Raw genomic sequence first — 23956 nt, forward strand, 5'->3', positions numbered from 1 at the left:
GCTTGCTGCTCCAGGAGGCGGCCGATCGCTCCAGCCGCAGCGAGCACTGTACCATGGGGTGGGGGAGGAGCGCTGGCACCTGCGCCTCCCTCTCCCCCCCGGGCCTCCCTCTCCCCTCCCCCCAGTTCCCAGCCCAAAAAGGTTTGGTGACCTCTGCTTTAGACCATGGAGGAAATTTCAGAGGCCAAAAGAGCGATGGCAGGATTTTGCCAGGCATCCTTTCATTGTACCTGGTACCTGGACCTAAGGCTTTTCCGCATTCTTGTTTTCCTCACTTGTGTGTTCCTGCTGCTTTCTGAGTTTTCCCCCCATTCCCCTCCTTCTTGTGGTCGATTCGATATTGCATCACTTTAAAACTGCAGGGAGAAACACCCCCGGACAGAAAGCGGGAGCAAAACAGATGCAGAACAGAAAAATAGACGCTTAAACAATAGGAGCACATAAGAAAGAAAAATGAGAATGAGGAAATTCACCTAGTTCGAGAGATCTTGAGAGACCCCAAACAATTCCTCTTGTCATTGTTGTTAGGTGCGAAGTCTTGTCCGACCCATCGCGACCCCATGGACAATGCTCCTCCAGGCCTTCCTGTCCTCTACCATTCCCCAGAGTCCATTTAAGTTCACACTGACTGCTTCAGTGACTCCATCCCACTATCCTCCTTCAAATTGCTACAGACAGGGTGATCAGAGTAAAGGCATTGAATAACCTAGTATCCCTGGGCCATGCCTGGATCTGCTCTCTGACCGCCAGGAATATTATGTATTGAATTGTTATGTTTGTTGTTGATTTCTGTGAGCTAATTTGAGAATAAATTGCTGGCGAAAAAGCAGGGGAGGGGGCAGGGAGAGCCCACCACAGAGAAAGATCGAGGCTAGGCTGCTGAGATTTCACTAAGCATCGCCCACACATTTTCAAGCCTATCTTCACAACATCGAGAATGAGAAAAGACTTTTTATTTAAAAAATAAAAAAATTGAATTATGCACCCAATCTTGACTTTTGCATTTCCTTTGCATCTCTGAATCATGGCATCCACAGCCTCGCTTTGGGAAGTGACGAATCAAGACAGCTTGCGGTTTTACATGTCCTGGATTTCTACATCGACCAGCGTTATCATCCATCTTGAAATGAGTAAGATGGTTGTGCTTTTAGAAACAGTCTCCAATAATGCTTTCTTGTGTGGGAGAGGCAACCTTCCTTGGCGGAGAGAGGTGGATTCTGGATGCTAGGTTTCCCTGAGCTAAAAAATACTGCATTTACCTGGGAGAAAGACATCTCTGAGTGTAATGCAAAACCAAAAAGGGAACGAAACCCCAACCTTGACAAAGTCAGGAAATCAAAAGTTGAGCTTTAAAATTATATGCAGTTTTAACAATTATTTATTAAAGTGCACCAGTATTAGGTTAAAAACAAAGTAAAAACTATATTTAAAAACTATACAGATCTAACTGCACCCGAACAGACCAAACGCGTTTCAACCCTACTGGGGTCTTCCTCAGTGGTCAATAATAATATTAAATAATGTGCTCTTATCTAAAACCAATTATGAAGTATAGCTGCGTGGTCCAGGGAAATCTATTAGTTGTAGCCCCAGCTAATACTCGTATAGTGTTTCTTTTTGGAGCCCCACTTTCTAAGATATGAAATATCTAGGAACACCACTCTCAGCTATTGTTTTACTCTGCATAGAGAGTGCATCTCATGGGTGTCAGAAAAAAACTTCTGGAAGAAGGACATCCCTGAGTGTAAGACGACTCTTCCAGAAATTATACATGAAATTTCTTTTAGTTGCTGCCTTGGTGGAAAGTCCTAGTGAGTGACAGCCGGCTTATGATGAACCCATGGGATTCCCAAGGCAAGAGAGGCTTCCTCGGGAGGTGGTGGGTTCTCCATTTTTGGAAATTTTTAAACAGAGGCTGGATAGCCATCTGATGGAGAGGCTGATTCTGTGAAGGTTCAAGGGGGTGGCAGGTTACAGTGGATGAGCGATAGGGTTGTGAGTGTCCTGCATAGTGCGGGGGGTTGGACTAGATGGCCCAGGAGGTCCCTTCCAACCCTATGATTCTATGATTCTATGATTTTGCTGCTGCCTGCCTCTGTGCAGTAACCCTTGCCTGTACATACTTGTAGTCTGAATGTGAATGCAGCACCTAGACATGCCTGGAGGGGGAAAAATTAGTCTTCCTTTTGTATCAATACAGCAGCAATTGGCAACCAGCACCAGTTTCAGCCATAACTGTACTTAGAAGAATAGTTGGCTCTTATATGCCACTTTTCTCTACCCAAAGGAGTATCAAAGTGGCTTACAATCGCCTCCTCTTTTCTCTCCCTGCAACAGACACCCTGTGAGGGAGGTGAGGCTGACAGAGCTCTGAGATCACTGAAGAAGAGTTGTTTCTTATATGCTGCTTTTCTCTACCTGAAGGACACTCAAAGCGGCTTACATTCGCCTTTCCTCTCTCCACAACAGATACCCTGTGAGGTAGGTGAAGCCGAGAGAGCTCTGAAATTACTGAAGAAGAAAAAGAAGAAGAAGAAGAAGAAGAAGAAGAAGAAGAAGAGTGAAACGTAACCACTGAATGCTCTCTCAGCAATCGCTAAGCTTGTCATAAATTGCTCAGGAAAGGACCAAGGGTGCAACAGTCAAGTTGCCAACTCCAGGCTGGGAAATACCTGGAGATTTGAGGCGATGGAGCTGGGGAATGGGTGTGTTTTGGAAAGGAGAGACGATAAAGTCCACTCCCCCAGAACAGCCATTTTCTCCAGGGAAACTAATCCTGGTCATCTGGAAATCAATTGTAATAGCGGGAGATCTCCAGGTGCCAGTTAGCAACGCTAACACAAGAGGTTATGCTCCAAACTGAGCCAAAAGAATCCCAAAAAGCTCAGAAGACATAGATGTGGATGGAGCATAGATTAAGAACCTGAAGTGCACACTGATCTTTTCTTGATAGTTGACAGCAGCAGATCTAGTGTCTGGCATTTATACCAGGCCTGGCCAATCCGCATGCTTTATATTGCCAGCCAATCACAGGGTTCTATCCCATGAACCTCACAATCGTTTCCAGTACCTTCTTTGCTGCCACATATGGGAAAGCCACACTGGGAGACACATAAAAACTTAACCCAAAGCTGGTTCTTTCAGATATCTAAGGGTTTCACAAGATGGTAGCCATGGGGATAATCAGAGAGGGTAGCAGCTGGGAGCCCTCTCTTTCCCGTTCCGCCAGTTGCTCACCGTTCTCAGGAAATTAAAATCATCCCCTAAGCAATCACTAAAATGTGAATAATTACGCATGCCATCGACAGCAGCCTGGGTCCCCTGGGGATACTTGAAAGGCAATGAGACAATTCCCCGTTCGGCAACTCCTAGCTCTCCTTGCAGATGGCTCATCACCTTCTCGGCAGCCAAGACAGCATCGCTGGACAGGATGGCCAGCAGGTTTAATAAGGGAGTGAGCAGCCATTGTGATCAAAGCTGCAGTTATACCCGGCTCTCTTATTGACGTGCAGCCTACATTGCAGCCCCAGTCAAAATGGGGTGGGGGGGAGCAAGGAGCCAGCTGGCTCTTGCCCTGCCTACTCCAGCTGTTGTAGGTACGGCAGCATCTGGGTCCTATTCTGCAGTAAGAGGAATGAATGGGCAGAATTTGCTTTGGCTTTGAAGCCCTGACTATGAAATCCTTTTATGTTTGTCCATGTCATGCCACTGTATTTTACTGTTAGCTGATGACACACACGTACCAGATTATAATGGGCGATTTATGTGTGAGCATTGTAACCCTGTGGCAGGACCCCGGGTTTGCTAAATGAGCTAATATCAAACCACACAATGTATGAGATAACCCCACCTGGCCAGGGTTGATATTTATTGTCTGTTTTCCGGATGTGTTTCTTAAAACTATGTCATGTGCTACTAACCCACTGTAGAAGGTCTTTGGGGCTGCATTGTGTATGGTCTTGGGGTGGTAATTTAGTATTTATCGGCAGATTTATATGAGGGATTTATAAGAGCTGGTTTTTATACCCCGCTTTTCACTGCCCGAAGGAATCTCAAAGCAGCTTACAGTTGCCTTCCTTTCCTCTCCTCACAACAGACACCCTGTAAGGTAAGTGGGGCTGAGAGAGCTCTGACAGGACTGCTCTGTGAGAACAGCTTTAACAGGACTGTGACTGGCCCAAGGCCACCTGGCTGCATGTAGAAGTGCGGGGAATCAAACCTGGCTCGCCAGATTAGAAGCCACTGATCTTAGCCGCTATACACCACTGGCTTGTGACATAGTTTATGGAAAACTGATTCTCGATGACTTCATGCAGCCCTGAGTTTTTAATTACATTATGATGTACACGACATAATACAAATATTCCTTTTGATGCAACATTTATTTGCTGTAGCTCAGCTTCTGAGGCGTTCTCAGTAAACTTCCAGTTGAGTTTATTCCCTCCTTCTCCTCTGCTTATTATGTCAATCCATACCAGGAATCCAACTGTATGTAGACCTGCTCAGTACACGTGATCTCCATTTCCCAAAAAGGGAACGGCGCAGATTTTCAGCTTTGCTACATGCAAACCAGAAGCATTAGGGGTTCACAAAATATATAATACATACAGGGGCTAAATGCTCCCACAAAATCTGCACATTGCCCCCCTCACATGGCATGGCAACTGTGAATTCTGGGAGGACTGTGGGTATTGCACAGTCCTGACATGTATAGCTGGCAGTTCCCTGTACACACCTATAATATTTTAAAAGGGGCTCATAGTGATCACCCACATAAATACACAGTTTATATGGGTCCGATCTAAACAACCTTGTTGTGTCTACCAAATCAATAGGATAAGCAGAAGCTCAACCAGAAAGAGATTCCACGGAAGAGGAGACAATGGGTACAGGAAAAGACAGCAACCTCTATAGCCCAGACTAACCTGAGCATGAAAATTTCAAAGCTCAGTATAGGAGACTACTAGGGAAGACAAGGGCTGCTATACAGAGGAAGGTAATAGAATCACAGAATCATAGAGTTGGAAGGGGCCAGATAGGCCTCCTAGTCCCACCCCTGTTCAATGCAGGATCAGTCTGAAGCATCCAGGATAAGGATCTGTCCAGCGGCTGCTTAGAATCATAGAGTCGGGAGGGGCCAAACAGGCCACCTAGTCCCACCCCTGTTCAATGCAGGATCAGCCTGAAGCATCCAGGATAAGGATGTGTCCAGCCGCTGCTTAGAATCATAGAGTTGGGAGGGACCAGACAGGCCATCTTGTCCCACCCCCTGCTCAATGCAGGATCAGCCCAAAGCATCCAGGATAAGAATCATAGAATCAAAGAGATGGAAGGGACCAAACCAGCCATCTAGTCCAACCTTCTGCTCAATGCAGGATCAACCTATGACTAACTACCTCTGTTCCTCTCTGGTCTTTACCTCACAGGAGATCACCATGGATTTCAAGAGTCAAAAATCCCCTTATCAGATAAGCAGGAAGCTGATAAAGACAAGTTTGACTTGCGAAAGCTTGCACACACGTACACACACACAAATCTTGTCTGTCTCTAAGTTGCTACAATATTCAAGTCCAGCTCCTCTGCCACAGGCCAGCACAGCTATCCTCTGAAACTATTACCAACCTTCCTTTCTGTCAAAGACTAAGGGCAAAGCTTTGCACAGAAGGTGGTTTATTTTGACATGGAATAAGAAGGGGGGGAGGAACCTAACACAACATGGACATTCTGGGAAGGATTTCAAGGAGGGAGAAGTAGAAAGGGGAAGCCGAGTCCTTCTAGACACAAACATGGGACTGTCGAGTCTCTGGCGTAACCGTCTGTAGATGAACTCCCTTTCTGGATCCTTCTCCATTAACATCGACCCACCACGACTCTCTGTGCAGCGTCCAGAGCTGGATCTGCTGAGCTCAGAATCAATTTCCTGCCAGCCTGCCCCTCCCAGGGGAGGAGGAAGCGGGAGAAATCCTCTAATCTTCTTAGCAAGAGCCTAGCTCGCCCCCCCCCCCCGGTCCCGAGTAGCCTAATCGCAGCTCAGTCTTGTTGGGATGCTGAGTGCAGAAAAGTGGCTTTCGGGGCAACCGGGGGCCTGGCATGGATCCAGATGGTGGGAAATGGTTCTGTCTGAAGCAGCAGGAAGCTGGATGAAAAGCTAAGAGGGAGAGAGAAAATGCATAAGTATTACAGGGGGGGGGGGGCTTGGCAGCCCAGAGATGAGCACCAATGATCAGTTATGTGCTCAGCTGGAACTTTGTGTTGTAAAACAATAAAATCTGCCCTAAGCCTAGGTATGTTGGAACTGTTGTTACAAGCTGGTGAGGGAAATGTGCTTTGCGCATGCTCAGAGGCAATATCCTTGTCAGCCAGCAAGCAGTTATGGAGTAGGTTGGTGAAATGGTGAGGAGTGCGGAGTTCTAATCTGGCAAGCCAGGTTTGATTCCCCACTCCTCCACATGCAGCCAGCTGGGCGACCTTGGGCTTGCCACATCACTGATAGAGCTGTTCTGACTGAGCAGTGATATCAGGACTCTGTCAGCCTCTCCTCCCTCACAGGGTGTCTGTTGTGGGGAGAGGAAAGGGAAGGCGACTGTAAGCCGCTCTGAGCCTCCTTTGGGTAGAGAAAAGTGGCATATAAGTACCAACTTCTTCTTCTTCAGTAATAGCAGGGCTCTCTCAACCTCACCTTGGGCTAGTCACAGTCCTGTTACAGCTGTTCTCACAGAGCTGTTCCCACAGAGCTCTCTCAGCCCTGCCTGTTGTGGGGAGACAAAGGGAAGATGATGGCAAGCTGCTTGGAGGCTCCGTGGCTCCATTGAGCCTGCAGGGGTGTGCGGAGTCCCTTAAACTGGGTGACCTTGGCCTCGCCATGGCTCTGATAAAGCTGTTCTGACTGAGCAGTGATATCAGGGCTCTCTCAGCCTCACCCACCCCACAGGGTGTCTGTTGTGGGGAGAGGAAAGGGAAGGCAGGAATATCAGGACTCTCTCAGCCTCACCTCCCTCACGGGATGTCTGTTGTGGGGAGAGGAAAGGGAAAGCGACTGTAAGCCGCTTTGAGCCTCCTTCGGGTAGGGAAAAGCGGCACATAAGAACCAACTCTTCTTCTTCTTCTTCTTCTTCTTCTTCTTCTTCTTCTTCTTCTTCTTCTTCTTCTTCTTCTTCTTCTTCTTCTTCTTCTTCTTCTTCTTCTTAAGGGACACCGCAAGTTGAGGCTGGGCAGGCCAATAGGCCTGGTGCTGGCAATTATGCACAGCGCCGCCCCCCACGGCCCCAGCTTACCCAGGAAGCTACAGAAGATCCCGCGTTCGCTTAACACGGGCCTTCCGTAGCCCTGGGCTGGGAGGCGCCTGCACTGGTGGTAGCAGCGAGCATTATGGGGGATTTCCCCCGAAGCACTGCTGCCGCCAATGTAGGCAATATGGCCTGTGCATAATGGGCCTCAGAGCTTTCTCAGCCCCATCTGCCTCACAGGGTGTACGTTGTGGGGAGAGGAAGGGAAAAGCGGGCTATAAAACACCTTTCGAGAGTAAAAAGCAGAAGATAATAAACTAGCTCTTCTTCTTCACTTCTCCCTGTCGGTCAGCATGTCTGCCACACACAGTATTCTCCTAACGGTTGCCAGGCGACAAATATTTGAAGTCCTTCCTTGAGGGGACCTGTGGCTGCTGCTCGTCTGCCTTGCAGCAGTCTGTTTGCAAGGGAAAGAAACCGTTTTTTCCCCCACAACTGCAGGGATTAAGCGCAGCAATGAGGCTGTTGATCCTGCACAGCTGTTGATCCTGCTAGAAACTACTGCAGAGAACAGGGGTGGCCCTCAATTCAAAGCTGATTTATGGAGACCCTGTAGGTCTGGTCTTCAAGGCAAGAGACATTCAGACCTGGTTTGCCATTGTCTGGCTCCAAATCACGGCCCAGGTATTCCCAGCCAAATTCAAGCCAGGGCTGACCCCGCTTAGCCTCTGAGACAGGATGGGAATGGGTTTGCCAGTTTGGTATCGCGGTTAAGAGTGGAGGCCTCGAATCTGGAGAACTAGGCCTCATTCCCCACTTTTTCTCCACAGGCATCCAGCTGGGTGACCTTGGGTTAGTCACAGCTCTCTCAGCCTCACTCACCTCACAGGGTGTCTGTTGTGGAGAGGGGAAGGGGAGGGGATTGTAAGCCGCTTTGAGACTCCTTCGGGTAGAGAAAAGCGGCATATAAGAACCAACTCTTCTTCTTCTTCAGTAATATCAGGGCTCTCTCAGCCTCATCTCCCTCACAGGGTGTCTGTTGTGGGGAGAGGAAAGGGAAGGTGACTGTAAGCCGCTTTGAGACTCCTTCAGGTAGAGAAAAGCAGCATATAAGAACCAATTCTTCTTCAGTAATATCAGGGCTCTCTTAGCTTCACCTACCTCACAGGGTGTCTGTTGTGGGGAGAGGAAAGGAAAGGTGATTGTAAGCTGCTTTGAGACTCCTTTGGGTCGTAAAAAGCAGCTCTTCTCTTCTGCTATCCAGGTCAGGGACAAGCTCTCCTTACATATGGTTCTGTCCAAAACATGACTTATTCTGTGATGATACCTAGATCATGGAATTCAGTGTCCATCATTAGACACAGTTTAATGGGATTGGGGGTTTTATGGGGTATTATCATGTAATCTGCCTTGAGTCCCAGGAGGAAGGTGGATTATAAATTTAATAATAATATATCATTTTAATGCAATCCTAACCACACTTTCCTGGGCATCAGTCCCACTGAATAGACCTGAGTTGGATTGCAAGCATACCTCCTTAAGAACTGCTCTCTTGGTAGAACAAAGCAGAGTCCAGTGGCATCCTGAAGACCACCACATTTATTCAGCATGAGCTGTAGTGGCTTGTTGTCTTTAAGGTGTCAGTGGGTTTCTGATTTATACTACAGCTGGCAGACTATTTTGGCTACGCATCTTGAATTATCATGATTTATTAGACAGTTTCCTGATGAGATGTTTGGAAGGACCAGATTTGAAAAGACTGTTTGGCCCTTAGCTTGCGTCTTCTACAATGAATTTGATTTTCTATCCTGCCATGACAGCTTTATAATTGGTTCAAGTGCTTCTATATTCATCTGCAGATTTTTAATTTGGAGGTGTCGGCTCATACACTGAATTGTGGGGAAGCAGGCCATATATTTACACAACAGAATTTTAGTAGGTAGGATTTTTTTTTCTGCTAGGGCTCCAGTAGTTAGAGAAATTAATAAGGAGAATTTTAAGGAAATCTCTGGACCCAGTGGCCATTCACTTTCTTGCCACCTCACAAGTCCTGGGTGTAGTCTGAACACAGCTTTTTACCCAGTCCCAGCTTGAATAAATCCTTGCCGTCTACACTGAATTCGATTTCAATTTTGGGCACTTTAAATTTTCCGTCTGCAACATGCATGATTGATTCGGAGTGACTCAACCTTTCCCCCACAATATCAAGAAATGGATATAAACCTCAATATATGAAAAATCACCATCAGTAAGTGTGCAGGTTTCTGCTTTTTGCGAATTAACTTGCTGCCTCATGCCCCCAACGTTGTTGCAAAGCAGCCTTCCCTGATAGGCCAGGGCGTCAATTCAAAGACTTCCTGGTTCCTGGTTGCAAAGCTTGTCTTAAGGTTGTCTGCACTCCAGAAGCTCTAACCTCTCAGCATAGATTTGCCACCTCTGCTGCTTCCAATCCTCTCTCCACCCCTCCACTCCCATTCAAGAAAAGAAAGAGACTCTTGCTGTGCTTGGCTCCCCTCCCCACTCTGAGCTTCCCCAATCAAGTGCTGAACACTTTCTGTTTCACGTGGGGGGGGGAGAGGAAGACCCGAGTTCAAATCGATCTGAATTCAGCAGGATCCACAATGGAAAAAACAAAGTGAGTGCAAAATCAGCCCTGCTCTTCAGTAGGGTTGCCAAACTCAAGGTAGTGCCTGGAGCTTTCCCGGAATTAGAATTGATCTCCTGATTACAGAAATCAGTTCCACCGGAGAAAATGGCTGCTATGGAAGTTAGACTCCGTGTCATTACATACCCTGTTGAGGTCCCTCATCAAACCCCGCCACCCCCAATTCTCCAGGGATTTCCCAACCTGGAGTTGGAAACCCTACCCTCCAATCAGCAAAGCTCAGCAATACAGCTTTGAGCTGCATGTTTGACAAAGCAGGCAGCTTCATGGCAAATCCATTCAGAAAAAAGTGGTTTGACGGTGTGCAAATACCTAGTGTTGACAATTCCGGCTTAAGGAACTTGAAGGCAGTGCCTGAGGGGTTTGGAAACTGGAAGGCTATCTGTGGCAATCTACTCTCCAAATTAGCCATTTCCTTGCATGGAACTGATCTTTTTAGTCTCAAGATGAGCTATCGTTCCAGGAGATCCCCAAGTCCCACCTGGAGGTTGGCATCCCTATAGCCTTAGCAGTCTCCCAAATTTTTAATAATACAGACAATATGGGGAGCTGTAAAAGAGCCAAACCCAGCAGAAGCAGAAGAGGTATGGCCCTGAACCGAAAGTGGCCATTTTGCAGCCTTCCTTGAAAGAAACAAAGCCACCAGAGCAAGGAAGCAGTTCGAGCCGCCAACATGATCCTCTCTGACATGATCTACTTGGGTCATTTCCCCCAGAAGCCAAGAATGGTCACCCGGCCCAGCCACATGTCATTAGAGATAACAACCCCATATGCGGTAATAGCAGCAGCAGAGCTGAGATTACTGCGATTATTTTAAAAAGCATGGCTCTCACAGAGGAGGTAAGACTGTTCCTGGGGTTTAATACCTCAGACTACAGGTGGGGATCTCATGATAAGATGTTCCTTTGGAAAACCAAATCACCTGGATGTAGAGACATATTGTGCCAGGGAAACTAGAATCCTTCTGCCTAATTTGCTATGTACACAATGATGGAATTAAGGATTTTTATTAACACAGGACTCCCGCTGTCTGAAGTGGTACAGTCCAGACCTAGGTCAGCCACCCTGATAAGAATTAAGCCAAAATCAAATTTAGCTGATGTCCGATGTGTATATCCCCAAAGCCAGTAGACACAGAGTATTATTTTCAGCTCTAAGAGTCTTGGGGCTTAGTCACAATTTTGCAGGACAAATCCCCATTATTTTGGTCCTCAGATCTCCATCTAGAGCAGGAGTGGCCGAACTGTGGCTTTCCAGATGTCCATGAACTACAATTCCCATGAGCCTCTGCCAGCAGGCTGCTGGCAGGGGCTTGTGGCAATTGTAGTCCATCGACATCTGTTGAACCGCACTGTGGTCACCCTTGATCTAGAGACTGAGGATTAATTTTGTAATCTCGTGGGGAGGGAGGAGGACAATAAATCCAAGTACTCACAGGAGCTGCCGAACACAACTTCTTTATTGCAACCCAACTCCAACTAACATAGGAACTGAAAACTAAGGGGGGGAAAGACCAAATTCAGGGAGTGGAATTTTCCTCCACCCCCTAATCAGGTTCTGGTTAACTCTTTACTATTAATTTTGATACCATTAAGCAAAGGGCATTTCTGTGCGCATGCTGTAATATTACCCTTGTGCAAGGCTCAGCATCAGTGTGATGTCTATTTGGCTTTCTTCTAACTAACTTGAAAAGAGATTCGAGGCAGACTGAATAACCCCGGATGTCTGTCAAGGTACCAGTGCTCAGTAGCTACATTATATTTCCTCAGTGCTTCAGTGCAGTTCTGTACTTTAGATCGGCCTTTTTCGACAATGGAGGGGCCCTTGAAATAATCTGTCAGGCTTTGAGGAGCCCCGAAGTGATGTCATCTGGCCACGCCTCCCTGCCACGCCCCCCGGAAGAGAGACGGGAGGCAGATTAAGGTGGGAGTAGGTGTGCAGGCTCTGCCCCTTCCCGGGCACGGAAACCACGAGAGAACTCACTCATGCTCAGAAGGCGAGAAGGGGGAGCTCCCTAGCTTGTGGCCAAGTCCATTAAGGCAGGAGGGGAAAGGCCACGGGCCCACTCTGGAGCTCCCACGGACCCCTAGGGGTCCACGGACACCTGGTTGAGCATCCCTGCTTTAGATTGTTCCTCACATACATGTGTTGTTAAGTGTTATTCTTATTCTTCACTTTTTATGAGACTTCATTTTTGTATAATTAACGATTGTGGAGTCCACATCTTTAATAATGTATTGCATCGTTGATCCCCATGCCAGAATTTATACTCTGAGTATGGGGCTTGTGTCGCTACCACCTGGAAGTTGGCAACTTGGACTCTGAAGACGACTGGAATAAGAGCTTATTAAGTGATGGAAGATTGGATGTGTTCTTCCGAAGGCATCTGTTGAAAAGAAGGAATCTTTGGTGTAGTGGTTAGGAGTGCGGACTTCTAATCTGGCATGCCGGGTTCGATTCTGCACTCCCCCACATGCAGCCAGCTGAGTGACCGTGGGCTCCCCATGGCACTGATAAAGCTGCTCTGATCGAGCAGTAATCTCAGGGCTCTCTCAGCCTCACCCACCCCACAGGGTGTCTGCTGTGGGGGGAGGAATGGGAAGGCGACTGTAAGCCGCTTTGAGCCTCCTTCGGGTAGGGAAAAGCGGCATATAAGAACCAACTCTTCTTCTTCTTCTTCTTCTTCTTCTTCTTCTTCTTCTTCTTCTTCTTCTTCTTCTTCTTCTTCTTCTTCTAATCATAGAATCATAGAATCATAGAGTTGGAAGGGGCCATACAGGCCATCTAGTCCAACCCCCTGCTCAATGCAGGATCAGCCCTAAGCATCCTAAAGCCCTAAGCATCTTGTTCTTCTACTTTAAAAAAAAACCCTATACCTCTCCAAAAGTGAAGAATATATGCTGTCTCATTTAAAGCAAGCTTCAGAAGGAAAAAAAAACTTGTGACCCTCAAGATTTTGGCAATCACAGATCAGAAACGAACCTTCCATTCCTAAGTGCCTTGGTGGCCAAGGAACTCCTGATGCTTCCAGACTAAATGGAGTACTTGGATCCTTTTCAATTTGGCTTCAAGCCTGGATTTGGTACTTGGCACAGCATGGCTGACCCTGGTGGATGACCTTCCCCAGGAGAGGGGAGTGTGATCTTGTTGATTTTCCTGGATCTCTCAAAGGCTTCTGGGATTATTGCTCATGGACACTCTTTTGCACCAAAAGATTGGAAGACAGGAGGACTGCATTGCAGTGATTCTGATCCCCGTAAGAACATAAGAAGAGCCCTGCTGGATCAGGCCAGCGGTCCAGCTAGTCCAGAATCCTTTCTCACACAGTGGCCAGCCAGTTCTTCTAGAAGGCCAACAACACAGGACACGAAGGCTGAGGCCTTCCCCTGATGTTGCCTCCTGGCATTGGGATTCTGAGGTTGACTGCCTCTGAACATGGAGGTTCCCTCCAATCACCAGGCTAGTAGCCACTAATAGATCTGTACTCCACAAATCTATTGAATCTCCTTTTTCAACTATTTATTGGTGCAGTGAATCCCAGATTTTAATAATTCTCTGGATAAAGCAGTCATTCCTTTTGTCCGTCCAGAACCTACTGCCCATCCGTTCTTGTATTTGGGAGGAGAAAATGTTCTCTTTGTCAACTCTCTCCACCCCAGGCATAATTTTATAAACTTCTATCGTGTCCCCCCTTATTCGACACTATTCTGTAAAATGCTTTAACATCTACATGAAAATGCTGGGAGAGAGTCTAAAGTTTCCATCTCAATGAGGCCCTGTTTCTCCTTTACTAAGGTGACCAGAATTTAGAAACTGTAAGGTGGGATGCGTGGGTGGCGGCGCGGGCAGCAGTGCAGGTGGGGGTGGCGTGGACAGGGGTGGTGGCAGGGGCCTCCCTCCCTACCTACCTACCTCCGACTGGGCTCACCTCGCCTCCCGCGTGCCTTTCCTGTGAGCATCCCATGCACATCACCCATCTTGTGCGCCTGCGCAGTGTCGGCGCAGGCCAGGTGGGGGGCCTCTACCTGGCGCACCTGTGCAGTCCCGCCAGGGCAGAGCACCACAGCCAGCCATCCTGCTGGCCAGGGGGCAGGGGGGAGGGAGGGAGGGAGGCAGGGAGGGGGCTCCAGCTGGCGGGACTTTTTAAGACCCAGGCGGAACCCGGGACGAAGGCCAGGAAAGCATTAGTGTCCCGCGTTTTTCGGGATGGATGGCCAGCTTATCCTTCACCCATGATCCTGGTGAGGCAGTTTCATCTCTGAATCAAGACCACAAGCCATAATGGATTATTCTCCCTCGGCCACTTTGAAACGCAATCCAGATATGATGGAGTTGCTTATAGCGGGAAGCTATTATAGGACTGGTAAGAAGGAAAGGTTTATGTTTGAAGGGGATGACCCTTCTGAAATCCCAACTGAAGTCTGAGGGAGCTTTAAATTCAGTCTCTTCCTGGGTGCCCATGCTGAAGCACTGTTCAAGAAAACATTTTATCACGCTGAGGTAACATTTTATCACACCACTTAATTTGCCAGCAACCATTTCTTTCTGAAAGAAAGGATCCGAACCCCTAAATTATAATAACCTCTTGCTTGTCATACTGTAATGTACTTTAAGAAGAATAAGAATTTGGTTTTATACCCTGCTTTTCACTACCCAAAGGAGCCTCAAAGCAGTTTACAATTGCCCACCCTGCCTCTCCCCACAACAGACATCCTGTGAGGGAGGTGGGGCGGAGAGAGCTCGTTCAGAACTGTTCTGTGAGAACAGATCTAACAGAACTCACTGGGCCAAGGTCCCCTCGTTGGCTGCAGGTGGAGGAGTGGGGAATCAAACTCGGCTCCCTAGATTAGAAGCTACTTCTTTTAACCACTACACCATGCTGGCTAGCTTGACAAGGGTGGCAATTTGGAAGTTAGAACGGATCTATAATATTTTAGGTAGCTTTTGATGATAACTGCCTTTTAAAAAGTTTTATACAAATCCTGCTGTTTACAGCTACACTTTCCGAATAAACCTGAGGTGTTACTGCTTTATTTCAGTGCCTTCCACTAACGTTTTCTCCAGGTGTTTGACGGAACACTGTTTTCCCACACACTGAAATCAGCCACTAATAATTCACTGGTGGTCTATAACCTAATTCTGAGCTGGCATTCTACCACCAAATGGGCATTTTTACTTGGAAGCCACCGCTCTTAACCACTACAACAAGCTGAAGCCAAGGAAGACGCACCCTGTTGGCTTTTCAGCTGGAGATCAGTTGTAATCCCCAGAAATCCCCAGCTACCACCTGGAGAATGGCAACTCTACCAGAAACCACTGCTTCTCTGAGCAGAAAGTATGGTGCTAAATGGACCTGTGGGATCTGGAGACCTTACAATTGCTTTCCAGACTACAGAGATCTATTTCCCTCGAGAAGATGTCAATGGCAAAATACCTCACCAAGATCCTTCCCCAAACTCCACTTTCCACGGGATCCAACCCCAAATCTCCAGAAAATCCTGCCCCTGGAGTTTGCAAAACTAAGGGATCTGTGCCAGTCAGAACCTCAGCTCCTGCTCAGCTACCAAGCTCTCACTCTCTCACTTAAAGTTCCTTCACAGAGTTGTTTGGAAGGTAAATGGAGGAATGACCCTGATCCTTGGGAGATGGCAGGATTCGCGTGAGAGGGTGGTCGTTTCTTCTGTCTACACCAGAGGTATGTCCATGGACTACAATTCCCAGGAGCCCCTGGGGGGCCGCAGTTTGACTACCCCTGGTCTACGCCAACTAATTCATTTGTTCAAAGGCTATAGATCAGGGGTAGTCAAACTGTGGCCCTCCAGATGTCCATGGACTACAATTCCCAGGAGCCCCTGCCAGCGAATGCTGGCAGGGGGCTCCTGGGAATTGTAGTCCATGGACATCTGGAGGGCCGCAGTTTGACTACCCCTGCTATAGATGGTACGTGGAGAGGTCTGACAAGCAAACTCCCATGTGATGCCAAAAGAGCAGTCAAAGCTTTCCGCTTCAGGAGAACAGTTAGGTGTGTGAGCTCCGGGTTGGGAAATATCTGAAGATTTGAGAGAAGGAGATTGAGTAGTAGGGGAACCTAGGTAGGGGAAGGACTTCTGTGAGTACAGTCCCATAGATCCACCTTCCAAAGCAGCCCTGGAGATCAGTAATAATCCCAGTAGATCTCCAGACACCACCTGGAGGTTGGGAGCCTTAAGAACAGCCCTGTGAATTATTTGAATATGTCTCAGAAGGGTGTAATTCAATAAGGATGGCACCATTTGTCTGTGGTTACTTCCCTTGGTTTTCAATTATAATTAGGTACTCATGCAGGGAATGTTTTTGGCATGGCTTTGTTTTATTCCTCTAAGCCACCCTGAGGGTTCTTGAGCCAGCATGAGACAGTGATTAAAGCACCAGACTAGGTTTTGAGAGACCCAGGTTCAAATTCCCCACATGCCACATAAGTTTTCAAGCTATTCTTGGCCCAAGCTCAGCCTAGCCTACCACAGAGGGCTGTTGTGAGAAAACAATGTAAGCTCCCCATTGGGGAGAAAAGCAGGGTATAAAGGAAACAAGTCAATACATAAATCATGGCCATGAGGCCTCAGAATCTATAAATAAAATTAACAGCCAGAAAATTGTAGACTTTTAAGCTATTGCAGGACTTGCCCTGCTTACTCTGGGCCCAGCTGTTTATCCTTCTCCCCTGTTTAGTAGGGAGCAGGATTAAATCTCCACCCCCCCCCCTTTCTTCAGGTGAAACTTGGGAAGAAATTGGAAAACTTCTCCTGCCATCTTGATATGTTGATTTACACTAATCAGCCAGCTTGGCGTAGTGGTTAGGAGTGTGGACTTCTAATCTGGCCGGGCCAGCACTGAAAACCTGTTCTGATCAAGCAGTGATATCAGGGCTCTCTCAGCCTCACCTCCCTCACAGGGTGTCTGTTGTGGGGAGAGGAAAGGGAAGGCAGGAATATCAGGGCTCTCTCAGACTCACCTCCCTCACAGGGTGTCTGTTGTGGGGAGAGGAAAGGGAAGGCAGGAATATCAGAGCTCTCTCAGCCTCACCTCCCTCCCAGGGTGTCTGTTGTGGGGAGAGGAAAGGGAAGGCAGGAATATCAGGGCTCTCTCAGACTCACCTCCCTCACAGGGTGTCTGTTGTGGGGAGAGGAAAGGGAAGGTGACTGTAAGCCGCTTTGAGACTCCTTTGGCTAGAGAAAAGCAACACATAAGAACCAACTCTGCTTCTTCTTCTAAAATATCTATATATCCTTCTTTGCCCCCCAACATTGAGGTGCTCCTGAATGCAGCATATAAAACCTTAACAACCACAAGACACTGGCCAAAATGTATGCTGAAGAGCCAGAGTGAGATCGAGGTTAATAGCATGAGCTGTAATCTGCAAACTTGCCAGCTCGAATCTCATCTCAGCCACAGACTTACTGGAAGATTTTCTCCACCTCAGCCCCTCCCTCTGCAGTATGGAAATGACAACACTGGTCTACCTTACAAGGCTGTTCTCGGAGGGACTTGGAACACCGAAAGCCTTCTACTAGGGCCAGATGTTAAGATGACGCCAGAATAACTTTGGCAGTGCTTGCGATGGGGCTCAATTAACTCGTTCTGTGCCTGCCTAGCCATCATCTAACAGTGGTTCCGCTAGATCTGCAAAGGTTTAGTCAAAGCTACCGTCGTACTGAACACTATACAGCCATAAAATCAGAGTCCAGTAGCACCTTTAAGACCAACAAAGATTTATTCAAGGCGTGAGCTTTCGAGTGCAAGCACTCTTTGTCAGACTACATGCTTGCACTCGAAAGCTCACGCCTTGAATAAATCTCTGTTGGTCTTAAAGGTGCTACTGGACTCTGATTTTATTGTGCTACTTCAGACCAATACGGCTGCTCATTTGAAACTATACAGCCATGTTACGGCACAGTCCTAAACAGAGTCACACCCTTCAAGTCCGTTGAGTTTTCAGGACTTGGGCGTATCTCTGCTTACCTCTGCACTGCCAGTCCTTTCTGAAAACAGATCTCTCCCTCTGAGCCAGCCTTTTTCAGCCTTTTGACTGTGGAATATTTTTCAAGCTTTGGGAACTCCGGAAGTGACAACATGCCCCTTCAGAGAAGTGGGCGTGGAAGTAAGATGCGGGAGCCAGGCAATTGATCGATCCTTTACCGTTTCCATTGCAGAGAGAGACCAGAGCAACAAGGGAAGTTGGCTCCAGGGATATCAGCGGCAATCTGAACTTCTGGGAAACGCCGCGTAACCCCTGGGGAGTTCTTGCATAACCCCAGACCCCTGGCTAGGAATTCCTTCTCTATGGTAATGGCTACCTCTCTTTCGGTGGTATAGGCTGGCATCAGACAGGTATGAATACTATGGCCTAATCCAGTGGTCCTCAACCTCCCTTTGATACAGTTCCTCATGTTTTGGTGACCCCCAAGCATAAAATTATGCCAGTGTTCTTTCCCAGAAATTAAACCCAAACTGACCAATGGTGTGAAGAAGATCCATTATTCATGATTGTATATAAATTGTATTTTTCCCGGGGTTTCTCGGTTCAGTTCTGCCTCTTGTCCCACCATGCCGATCTCGCTCTTTTTCACTGCTCCAAACAAAAGAACGCTCTCTCTTGATCTACCCTGCAAGGCTGTTGTGTGGATGGCACCCCCTCCAGCCAAGCTGCTTGCCCTGCCGCGCCCCCTGTGAAAGGATCGTTCGACCCCCAAAGGGATCCCGACCCCCAGGTTATGAACCACTGCTTTACAGGGAAACATTACCAGTTTCCCCTCCTGAAACGAAGCAGATTGGGTAGCCAGGAAAAGAACCCAGAGGAGTGGGGGAGCTGTAGCTCAGCAGTAGAACATCTGCTTTGCACGCAGAAGGTCCCAGGTTCAATCCCCTAGCTCTCCAATTTAAAAAATACCAGATAGTAAGCGATAGCCCTGATTATAGCCTGATCTCATCAGAGCTTGGAAGCTAAGCAGGGTCGGCCCTGGGCCTAGTCTGCACACATAAGATAATGCACTTTCAATGTGCTTTGGCAGCTGGATGTTCCTGTGCAGAACAGGAAAGTCTACTTCTAAAGTGCATTGAAAGTGCATTATCTATCGTGTGCAGACTAGGCCCTTGTTAGTACATGCAGGGAAAGCCCCCCAGAAAGGACAGGTTGCTACACAGGAGAGCTGCCGGCTCCAGTTTGAGAAATGCCTGGAGATTTGGTTGATGGAGTCTGAGGAGGGCAGAGTTTAGGGAGGGGAGGGACTTCAACGGGGATATAATGCCGTAAGAGTCCAGCCTTAAAAAGCACCTGTTTCCTCCAGGCAAAACAGATCTCTGTCGCCCGATCCGTTGTAATAGCACATCTCCAGCCACAACCAGGAGTCTGGCGACCCGACTGTGCCGAGGCTGACCATGGCCAACCCCCTTTGCTCTTCTCTTGCCTCCAAAACCGCACAAGTGGTCATCATAAATCGGTTGCCCTTGCCTGGCTCATATTAGTTAGTCATGTGAACGTCCTCGACCTGTAGAGACCCTGTCGGTCAGAGTAGACAACACTGACCCAGGGAGACCAGGGGTCTGACTCAGTACCAGGCAGCTTCCTGGGTGTGCTCTTAGGAGCCAGATGGAGGGAAATGGTGCAGCAGGGTGGGGGGAAGATGCATTGGTAAAAATGGCAAAAAAAAACCCCGATGCAGTAAAAAAGAAATGCATCCAATTTTTTGAGAAGCAGATGGGCTGGAAACCCGTTTCACCTAACCAACACGTCGCAAAACGGCACAGGGGTTTGCCTGCCAAAGTAGCTGTGCAAGCCAGAAGCCACGGCTGCTTCCCAAGGGGGAGAGAGCCCCGGGGTCTGCCTGCAACCGGTCCAGCGGCGGACAAGAGCCGAGGACAATGGAGGGGAGTGGTTGCCTTCCTGCCTCTGGGATGACAAAGCAGCCGAGCCCAGGCAGGCAAGGCAGCTGCTGCATCCAGCCTCCTCACCTCTGCGGCAGATCTCCACCTTTTCCAGGCGTTTAGCTCCAAACAAACCAGGACGGGGGTTGTGGCCTCTTCCCACAGCAAGAAAGGTCTTGTAAAAAAACTGAAGTTGGTTTGCATCGGTTGGTACAGCTTAAATAAGGTGCAGATCTGTAACAGTCTGGTGAGGAAAGATTCGAGCGGGTAGCCGTGATGGTCTGCAGCAGGATAATAAAATTCAGATTCAAATGAGTAGCCGTGTTGAGTCCACTAGCCCCTTTAAGAGCAACAAAAATAGATTCAAGGCGTGAGCTTTCGAGTGCAAGCACCCTTCCTCAGACGATGAACCACCATCATATCTGGTGAGGAAGGCAGCCTTAAAAGAAACACCACTTGGCTGGAGCAGGGTTTCAGGCTTCAGCGGAGGGCAAAAGAAAACCGACCACCTTCCCTGGTGCAAAGCTCGGAGCACACACAGAAAACCTCAGTTGAAGCCACATCAGGAACGGCTTTGCAGCGCCGCTGTGCGAAATCCAGAGGCTTCCCTACGCCCTCTCTCCCAGCCCCTTGTTACGCTTCCTACTCGGTCCCTGAATGGAAAATAAACTTGACATCGTAGGGCTCCATTTGCCGGGCCAGCGGGAGCGGCGTCAGGCCCCATTAGCACGCCAATGAATAAGTTTCTCTGCAGCAGACGGAGACCGACCGAGGCGTTCAAAAACCACAAGAAGAGATGCAGCAAAAGAGGCGGGGAGGCCGGCTGAGTCCTGATTGCGGTGCATGCTGTGAAGCAGCCGGGTCACCTTGAGCAGATCCTCCCTGCACTTGAGCAGGATCCGGTGAATGGGTTGCTCGTGAGGCATAAAGAGGTCAGTGGATCACACTCGTGGCAGGGTGACCATCTCCCATGTACCCTACCCTGTGGGCGCTCCACAATTCTTCCCGGAGCCTACGTAACGCTGTGTGGCTCTCTCAAGGCACTAATGCAGGGGTAGTCAAACTGCGGCCCTCCAGATGTCCATGGACTACAATTCCCAGGAGCCCCTGCCAGCAAATGCTGGCAGGGGCTCCTGGGAATCGTAGTCCATGGACATCTGGAGGGCCGCAGTTTGACTACCCCTGCACTAATGCATCAATAGTTTCTGTGGCACGTCAGGAGAGGGAGATATAAACATCGCTCTTGGGTGCTGGGACCAGCCGGTTGGCTCTAGCAGCATTACCACCCCTCCCAGAACCTCCCCGGGAGAAGCAGGAACCCCACAGAGCGTGCATTTTAGCGACTCAAAGTTGCAAACATCTGGAAGGTAAAAAGCCCAGTTTTTTTTACTAAGCAACAAAACACAACGGGGCCGTGGGGACAAACAGGGCGGTGCCAGCTCTAAGTAAACAACTCGCAGGCCTCCTTAGCAAGGCACCTGCCTCATTCCAAAACGGTGCCATGCACGGATGCTGATTAGCGGTGAACACACTGCTGTTGCGATGCTAGTCCCTGATGAGGTATCACAAAGGGAGGAGGGAGGAAAGGCCCTTTTGAGATGCCAGTTTTATCAACTTTGAGCCTTTTCAGGGAGAACCCAAGAGCGTTTGATCCTACGGAATCATAGAACCACAGAGAAAAACCTGGGCTGGGAAAGTAAACGGACCGTGGAACAGTTAAGAATGGAAAATGGAGGGTTGTTTTTAATCTCCCCGCGTTGAACGATTCTCCCCCTCCCCCGCCCGGTAGCCCAAACCAACAGCAGAGGTAGCCACACCCAGGTCTGCAGAGCGAAGGATGGAAAAGCAGCCAAGCCAATGAAATAGAGCATCCTGCCTCCACCTATTTTCCTAGGGAAAGATGAAAAGTCTCTGCTTCGTACAGGTTCTCCCCCACCCTCAAAGATGCTCAGAATTTTCAGTTCCTGTGTTAGGAAACAACAGGAGAGACACAGTCCCCAAATATGCCGGCTGATGCTAGACCCACCAGATCTCCAAAGGGGCAGCCCACCTCACAGCACAGGCCTGGCTCAGCGGGAGGCAACCGTGGGACTCCTTTCCCCCTGGAATCCCAACCCCGCCATGCCACCCCCTCTGCCTTAACGCCCCCCCTGCCCCCCCTGTCCAAGCCTCAGCTTACCCCAATGATGACGGTGTCGTCCCCTTGGAAAACCGGGATGAATTTATCTCCTCGTATAATCTCCGACTGGTTCAAAGGCCGGAACCTGCAGAGCACCTTGATGCTGCATTCGTTGACCTCGGTGGTCATGCTGGCTGGGTTCTCTCCTTTTGTGGGGAAGAGGCAGCGAAGGGATGGAGGAGGTACGATTCCCAAAGGCAGGCAAGAGCAGAGTGCAAAAAGGCACTGGGAAAGGGGGACCCAGTCCTAGATTGTCACCCCGCGGCAGCAGAGCAGGTGGGCTCTCTCGGCCGGGCTGGTGGGTCCCTCTGTGCCTCTGCTACCCAGGGAAGCTGCTTGCAGTGCCTGTATCCCTCTGGCCTGCTGCAGGCAGCCACAGCATCAGCATCCAGCAGAGGGATGGGCGAGCCCAGCACACCGGCTTTTAAGGCGGAACGGGCCTCCAAACCCTTAAGGTGGACACGGATTGTTCTGCGGGAAACCGGCAGGCCTCACACAAGCAGCCTGGTTTGCGGGGGGCGCTGCCAACCTCAAGGTGAGGCCAGGAGATCTCCTGGAATTACAGTTGTTTCCAGACAATGTAGACCAGTTCCACTGGAGAAAAATGGCTGATTTGGAAGATGAACTCTATAACTAAGGTGACCAGATTGTCCCATTGTTGAAGGGACATCTGGGGGCACCTGGCAAATTGTACTTATGTTGCAAATAAAAAAAATATATATTACAATACTATTTTTTGCATTTTATGAAAATTTTTGTTGTTCCATATAAATTTTTACTCAAGAACCCCCCTGGTCAATGGTATCCCGCTTTACTAATGTTAAAATTTCCTCCCTTTTAATCCTCAGGGAACTCAGGTTCAGCTGCATGGCTGGACCAAAGTCACCCAGTGAGCTTCCACCAATGAGGATTCAAATCTGGGTCACCAAAATGGAGATTCTGGAGGTGGAGCCTGAGGACAGCAGATTTTGGGGAAGGGAAAGACCTGAGCAGGATATAATGCTTTGGAGCAAGGATGACCAAGCTGTGGCTCTCCAGATATCGAAGAACTACAATTCCCATGAGCTCCTGCCCTTAAGGCCAATAGGGCTCATGGGAATTGTAGTCTATGGACATCTGGAGAGCCATCGTTTGGCCACCCCTGCTACACCTTTCAACACAGCCATTTTCTTAAGGGGAATCGATCTCTGTCACCTGGGGAACAGGTATAATGCCAGGAGATCTCCTGGTCCGGTTGTACACATCCAGAGCTATTGGCAATTCCACAGCAGATCAAAATTGTGTGAGTACAGGAACCCGGGGCCTTCTGCAAGAAATTCTTTGCCTGAAATCCAGCATAGGAGAAGACAACACTTGGTTGCACAAAACATATGCTACTCTCTGAATGAGTGTTACATATATTTAATATATTTATAATGCCATATATCATCTTGGGTTATGGGGTTATGGCCATTGGGTTATGGCTCCGACCCAGAGCCAGTTTGGTGTAGTGGTTAGGAGTGCGGACTTCTAATCTGGCATGCCGGGTTAGATTCTGCACTCCCCCACATGCAGCCAGCTGGGTGACCTTGGGCTCGCCACGGCACTGATAAAACTGTTCTGACCGAGCAGGAATCTCAGGGCTCTCTCAGCCTCACCCACCCCACAGGGTGTCTGTTGGGGGGAGAGGAAAGGGAAGGCGACTGTAAGCCGCTTTGAGCCTCCTTCGGGTAGGGAAAGGCAACATATAAGAACCAACTCTTCTTCTTCTTCTTCTTCTTCTTCTTCCTCCCCTGTGGAGGTTGTTGTGGGGGGAAGGGTAGTCGAGTTATACTGCCATGTTTTTACTTTGATGCTGGTACTTCTTTGTCCTAGTTTGATTTTAATAGGATTTTATTGGGGGTTTTTTTTACTTATGGACGGTAATCTGGGAACGGCAGAAAATAAAAATCCAAATAAATAAATACATACATACATACATAAATAAATACATAAATATCGAGGAAG

General features: G+C 48.5%; 1 protein-coding gene across 7 annotated transcripts in view; it reads right to left on the reverse strand.

Annotated features, from left to right (window-relative positions):
* KIF5A (kinesin family member 5A) overlaps nt 1-22353 on the reverse strand; it is a 77570-nt gene extending 55217 nt beyond the window's left edge. For 4 of the 7 annotated variants that reach the window (XM_077329182.1, XM_077329184.1, XM_077329183.1 and 1 more), the window contains exon 1: nt 21971-22353. In XM_077329182.1, coding sequence (XP_077185297.1) covers nt 21971-22099 — 129 coding nt within the window. In that variant the 5' untranslated portion in view covers nt 22100-22353. The remainder of the gene's footprint in view (nt 1-21970) is intronic. The other 3 variants (XM_077329185.1, XM_077329186.1, XM_077329187.1) reach the window with 2 other exon arrangements.
* Nucleotides 22354-23956: the final 1603 nt, after the last annotated feature.

Source organism: Paroedura picta, chromosome 3 (genome assembly GCF_049243985.1).
Source record: "Paroedura picta isolate Pp20150507F chromosome 3, Ppicta_v3.0, whole genome shotgun sequence".
NCBI classification, from domain to species: domain Eukaryota; kingdom Metazoa; phylum Chordata; class Lepidosauria; order Squamata; family Gekkonidae; genus Paroedura; species Paroedura picta.